This window comes from Rana temporaria, chromosome 3 (genome assembly GCF_905171775.1).
Source record: "Rana temporaria chromosome 3, aRanTem1.1, whole genome shotgun sequence".
Taxonomy (NCBI): domain Eukaryota; kingdom Metazoa; phylum Chordata; class Amphibia; order Anura; family Ranidae; genus Rana; species Rana temporaria.
In genome coordinates, this window is record NC_053491.1 from 215,075,014 (window position 1) to 215,082,029 (window position 7,016).

Genomic DNA, 7,016 nt, shown 5'->3' on the forward strand with positions numbered 1-7,016 from the left:
GGTATTAACAGAGGAGACGGGTTAAGGCTTTTGCTATCAGGACGGAGAGACACCAGGGAAGTTTGTGTGTGGAATGGTTTATGCAGGTGGAGATATCCAATACCGTACTGCTGACTTTATTCATTTGTGAGGTGAGAGTTCTGGGAGACCAGATTGACGTTTCTTCGTGCAGTTACTCATTCCTCTCTGGGATTGGTGGACATCTATTCTTCTCCTTCAGCAGTATTTACTGCCACTTCACTTATGGACTTTGGGCCAGATTCACAAAAGGGATACGACGGCGTTTCTCCTGATACGCCGTCGTATCTCTGTTTCTATCTATGCGACTGATTCATAGAATCAGTTACGCATAGATATCCCTAAGAAGCGACAGGTGTAATAGTTTTACACTGTCGGATCTTAGGATGCAGTACCGCGGCCGCCGCTGGGGGGAGTTCGCGTCGTAAACCAGCGTCGGGTATGCAAATTAGGAGTTACGGCGATCCACAAAGCTTTTTCCCGTCGTTACGTCGTCGCGAGTGTTAGATTTCCGTCGCAAAGATAGGGCACCTTTAACATGGTGTAAAAGTACTCCACCATGTTAAAGTATGCCTGTCTTTCCCGCGTCGCTTTTGAATTTTTTTTACATTTTTTATTTTTCCCGGCGTAAATCTTTTTTCACGTCGCGATTCACAAAACGTTGGCGCGTCGTAATTTTGCGCAAAGCACGTCAGGAAATTTGCGACGGGAGCATGCGCAGTATGTCCGGCGCGGGAGCGCGCCTAATTTAAATGGTACTCGCCCCATTCTATTTGGCCCGCCTTGCGCCGGACTCATTTACGATACACCGCCGCAAGTTTCCAGGTAAGTGCTTTGTGGATCGAGCACTAAACCTGAAAACTTAGGGCGGTGTAACTTAAATGGCTTACGTTTCCCCGGCGCAATTGTATGTGAATCTGGCCCTTTATTTTTTGTCTGTTTATATTTCTTGATTTATTCATTTACCTTTTCCACTTTGCATGATTTATAAGAATTTTTTGATCATAATATTAGTGTGTGTTTTATAGATTTGCGCAATAACCTAATTTCACATAAAACAAAGAGTACCTGTGGTTTCAGTAGTGCAGTTGTCAGCAGAGAATGGGTCATTACTGGTGCCAGGCAGATATGTGGTCAGCAAACTGGCAAAGCAGTGGTCCAGGCAGAAGACAGAAACATGGTCCATAAACAGGCCAAAATCAGTTCAAGCAAGAGGCAGAGACATGGTCAAAGGATTGGTCCAGGCAGAAACATCAGGTTTAGGGCTTCGGGTAGCTAAGACTGGACAAAGGGGTAGAGGCTTCTTCCCACCAAAATCTCTTTGAAGCGTCGGGTCTCTAGACCCTGATCCAGGAATGATAAAACCTGAAGAAAAACAAAAACGTTGTTTTCTCCACTTGGAAGCACTACTCTGGAGCCCCTCACATATGTGAGACTCTTTGTTGTCTTAAACCCCACTATTACAGTGGCAGGGAAAAATATAAGTCCAGGAGGCAGGCAAAGAACTTGGTTGATTAACAGGTCAAAGTCAGTTCAGGTGGCAGGCAGAGGCATCATTGATTAACAGGCCAGTCAGTTGTATAAATGTTAATGGTGTCAAAAGTGTCCGATCTGTCCCCTGCAATGTCGCAGTCCTGCTAAAAAACCTTGATCGCCGCCATTACTAGTAATTTTTTTTATAATAATAACAAAAATGCCATAAATTATTCCCTATATTGTAGATGCTATAATTTTTGTGCAAACCAATCAATATAAGCTTATTGCGATTTATTTTAACAGAAATATGTAGAAGAATACATATTAAACTGATGAATACATTTGTTTTAAAAAAGAAATGTGGGATATTTACTATTGGAAGTGCAGTCCCTGTAAATCTGAGGGGAAGCTCTGAAATGAGGGGAAGCTCTGCTGATTTTATCATGCAATCATGTGCAAGCTAAAATGCTGTTTTTTTTCCTTGCATGTTCCCCTCAGATCTACAGCGACTGAACTTCCAAGTGCACTTGCAGTGCACATCCAAGTTTACTTGTAGTGGATTTGCCTTTTGTAAATAACCCCCATTGTCTTTTTTTTTCAAAATTGTCGCTGTTTTTTTGTTTATAGCGCAAAAAATAAAAACTGCAGAGGTGATCAAATACCACCAAAAGAAAGCTCTATTTGTGGGGGAAAAAAGGAAGTACATTTTGTTTAGGTACAACATCGCACAACCGTGCAATTGTCAGTTAAAGCAACACAGTGCCAAATCGCAAAAACTGCTCTGGTCATTAAGGGGGTAAAACCTTCTGGGGCTGAAGTGTTTAAAGATGAGTAATACAAGGTCCCACACAATTTTTCTGCTACTCCCCATATAGGCTGGGCAATCAGGGGGCTCTAGTTGGCTGTCCTTTCCTTCATAAACCCAGAACCCTGTGGCCCTTTTGCAGAGTTTGCACATATTTACCCTATATTTGGCCTGTTTGCTTGGGATGTATTGTTTTATGCCCAGCCTCCTGGTAAAATGAACAAGGGACTCATTGACACAGATACAGTATGTTTGTCAGGACAATACATTTCAGAAATGTTTTGGTTAAAAAAATTGATCAATGACTTAATTCTGCAAAAATGGTAATACTCATGGTAATTTCTGGGCTGTCTGCGGTTGGTTCACACTAGACACTGTTGGGCAGAGATCAGGGACACAGTGAGCTGGCTGGCAATATTTTTTGTTTGTGTACACTGTGTGCAGAGGCTGAAAATTACTCATAGTTATCTGTAATGGCTCTCTCTTTAAACAGACAATGGTGGTGATCAGGTCATTCTGTTATGGTTATGATCAGGATGCTGGTGTGGCTGTGATCAGAACCCACTGGTATGGTGGTGATCGGGCACAGAGATCACATGGTACAGAACTGATTTCATTGGTCCTGTACCATGTTCACGTGAACTGATGTCTGGGGGACACAACAAGCACCGGGCTCTCGGATGCATGCTCTAGGAGCCATGCACTCATGCGTCTGATACAGGAGGAGGCACATACATCAGTGCTCATCCTATCCAGCCTATTATGTACATGGATGGACGTGGGCTGGATGGGAAGTGATTAAAGCTGACATCTGGTCAACCTTTTTTAAGTAATTTTGGTGCCCCTCCCCCAAGAGAATAAGGGTTAAATATTTGTTCGACAGAGCGTGGACATGAAAATATATTATTTTGATATATATAGCTCTCTAGTGGCAGCACGACTAAAAGGAGGAAGGAACCTTTCCAAGTTGCTCAACAGAACGATCATAAGCAGAAAAAAATTCTGAATAGGAGAAAAAGTAATATTACAATTAAACATGAAACACTATTTCCAAATTACGGTAGCAATGTACAAGTGCAAAGTTTCATAATCACTTGAAAACAATGTGTCTGGTGTATATAGCAATTTAGGAGCCCCTGAATCATTTTAGTGCACACCATTCTTTAATATGCAAAATTTGCATGAGAAAGTTGAAATAAACTCAATTTCAGAAAAAAATAAATGTGCTGTCTTAGATTCCTGTGTAGTAATGTTTCTAATTGCTATAATGAATTTATAAACCGATACAACAATCCATTATGCTTCACCATTAAATTGGACCCAAGTTGCTTTGTCTTCTAATAAAACAGCCATGCAGCAGCTAATATGAAATTCAAGAGTTTATGTTGAATTATTCAAATCTACCTTTTAACATAAACAGATGACATTATATTTCTTTAGTGGAACATCATATTTCGACTGCAAAAACATTAATATCTTTGTTAAGGTCATACTAATCCCTGAGGAACACCAGTGGAATATTTTAATCAGATAGCATTTTAGAAATGCAGTTTTACATACACAGTACAAAACAAACGTACTCTGAGTCACACATTCTAAAAACAGGAAGCGCACAGGTAAAGAGAGATAATAGGAAAGCCATTTTGTACATGTAAAATATATGGCATAATTAGACTACGTGTCATGTATAATTATTTGTGTGTATATAATGTCCATTCACATGTTTTGTTCATATGAAGTTTATGCCATGAAATATCTGTAATCACAATAAGCTGGGTAATAAAATCTTAAAAACTGAGATTACTTACCTGCTCACTGTGGCCGGTGAAGCCTGCTCAAGATCAAGTACCTCAAAAATCATGTTCTGCTGTGGACTCATTTGAATGATTTCTCCACTCATTAGGCAAAGCTAAAATTTAAAAATAAAATGAAAAAGGTATTAAAATTTGGCAAAGCTAAAATAGTTAAAAAAAAGTCATCAATAGTCTGGGTCTTCCCAGTAGAATCTGTCAAATACAATCTCCAGACAGCCATAAGTAAAGGGCATAGTTAAAAAAAAAATACCAAAACTTCCTCAAGGAACATGTTTTAATACAAATGAGCATTAGTTTTACGTTGTACAAGTCTCTACTGGTTGGCCAAACTGTATCATTCAATTTCCTAAACAGTTTATCAAGATTAGATTTACACATCTACATATTACCTTATTCAGATTGTAAGGGTACAGATACGGATTTAATCTTATGATTGCTTCCATTCTTTACCTTTAAACTCCAGGAAAAAATTTAAATAAACAGTTGATATACTGTATGTGAACTATCTAACCGAAACATTTGCAATTCTATTCTGCCAGTCTGGCTATCCAGAAATCTCTGTAAGAAACCATAGCTACGTTACTGACCTATATTCTCTCAATTGCAGTGAACCTCTACAGCATTGTTTTTGACCCATCTCAGCCTGTTATGCCCTGTACACACAATTGGTTCGTCTAATGAAAACGAACCGATGGATTTTTTCATCAGATATCCGATGAAGCTGACTTTCATCAGTCTTGCCTACACACCATCGGTTAAAAATCTGATCGCGTCCAACGCAGTGACGTAAAACACAACGACGTGCAGAGAAAAATTAAGTTCAATGCTTCCGAGCATGCGTCGACTTGATTCTGAGCATGCATGGATTTTTGACCGATGGATTTCCCCACAGACGATCGGTTTTTTAACCATATGAACAATTTAAAACAGGGTCAATTTTTTTTCACTGATGGGAAATAAAAGTGATGGGGCCCACACACGATCGGTTTGTCTGATGAAAACGGTCCATCCGTTTTCATCAGACGAACCGATCGTGTGTACAGGGCATGAGCCTGTTATCTCAGTTAGATAATGAAGGAGAAAAAGTACACTGATTCACCCTATTCTCTTCCTTTCTCTAAGCATGTTCTATGAGGGAGACTCCAACACAGTAAAGCCCTTATTAGCCCTATTGCTGGCTAATGTCAAGAGAGCCTTAGGTACCTGCAGCAATTATACTGTAGGTAAACATACATTACATGATTTAATGCATATGTAACGTTTTTACCAGTATCGTTCTATATGTCTAGGTTTTAAATTTCATCATGCCTCATCATGGCATTCATCATGCCTCCTAGTGCACATATGCCCTAGATAATATGTACAGAATTATAATATTTAATGATGCTAAACCAAAGAGCAACAGTCAAATCAGAAAACATGGGAACAGAATCAAGCCTAGGGTCACAGCCAATAAAAATAAAAAGGAAATCTCAAATAGACATTGCAAACAGTAAACGTTGTTGGAAAAGTAATCGGTCAGGAGATACAGCAAGGAACAGAAAATAGGCTGAACAGAAGTTGGCAACAAAAACATCAACATGAGCTGCAAACCTAAAGAGACGGAAATGCTCTCCATCATAGCAACCATTAAATCTCCAAAAAATTGGGCCCCACTAATGACAAGGCAGACCTGGATATGCCATTGTCAAAAAGCAGAAGGCCAGTTTTGCATGCCGTATCACAAACTTTAGGGCAGCTTGCAGCTACCTATGTCGAGAGGAATAAAGTTCTTGATTGGCTTTCTCATAGTGACTTTATTATGGAATTGAAACAAGGGAAACCGTATTAGACGCTTACTATAAAAACTGAATAAGATGAAGACATGGCAATGCAATTTAAGCTAGACTGTTAATGACTTAACAAAAAAAAACTAAAAAAAAAAAAACATCAGTATAACATAAGTGTACCTTCTTGTTATCATCTAAGACTGTGTTCATATTCTCCACCCACACAGCATCTACTGGTCCATCAAATATACACCACTTGCGGCTTTTTGTGGTACAGGTAGCATGATTCCGAAAAACATTTGATAAAACCCCTGGAATAACAAAAAAATATACAATTATGCAGAGCTTATGTTTCATATTAATATGAAATAAACATCCATAATAATGCACATAATGCTGTATTTTATTTGTATTAAGCAATGTTTTGCAAGAGCTATTTGTTTTAGGACCTGGGTTTTATTGTGCAGAAAATATTGAGTTTAGGTCTACACCAAATAGTTCACCAGTGGGGTACACACAGGATGAACTTCTTTTTAAGTTTTCCATGTAGCTGCTAAATACACATAAGCAAATCTTCAATGAATTTGACAAATAAACTCAAAGACAAGCTTTGCTTTTTTTTTTTTATATACAGTACAGACCAAAAGTTTGGACACACCTTCTCATTCAAAGATTTTTCTTTATTTTCATGACTATGAAAATTGTAGATTCACACTGAAGGCATCAAAACTATGAATTAACACATGTGGAATTATACATAACAAAAAAGTGTGAAACAACTGAAAATATACCACCTTTTGCAGCAGACACATCTCTAGAACTGTTAAGAGGAGACTGTGTGAATCAGGCCTTCATGGTAGAATATCTGCTAGGAAACCACTGCTAAAGAAAGGCAACATGCAGAAGAGACTTGTCTGGGCTAAAGAACACAAGGAATGGACATTAGACCAGTGGAAATCTGTGCTTTGGTCTGATGAGTCCAAACTTGAGAGCTTTGGTTCCAACCCCCGTGTCTTTGTGCGACGCAGAAAAGGTGAACGGATGGACTCTACATGCCTGGTTCCCACCGTGAAGCATGGAGGAGGAGGTGTGTTGGTGTGGGGGTGCTTTGCTGGTGACACTGTTGGGGATTTA

The 7,016-nt window shown here is 39.2% G+C and overlaps 1 protein-coding gene across 1 annotated transcript in view; it reads right to left on the reverse strand.

The window, feature by feature from the left end:
• Positions 1–6,188, reverse strand: part of LOC120932096 (dynein heavy chain 12, axonemal-like) — a 43,574-nt gene extending 37,386 nt beyond the window's left edge. The window contains exons 1-2 of the mRNA XM_040344231.1: positions 6,063–6,188; positions 4,108–4,208 (exon numbers count right to left, since the gene is read on the reverse strand). Coding sequence (XP_040200165.1) covers positions 4,108–4,208; positions 6,063–6,092 — 131 coding nt within the window. The 5' untranslated portion in view covers positions 6,093–6,188. The remainder of the gene's footprint in view (positions 1–4,107; positions 4,209–6,062) is intronic.
• Between the last annotated feature and the right edge of the window lie 828 nt (positions 6,189–7,016).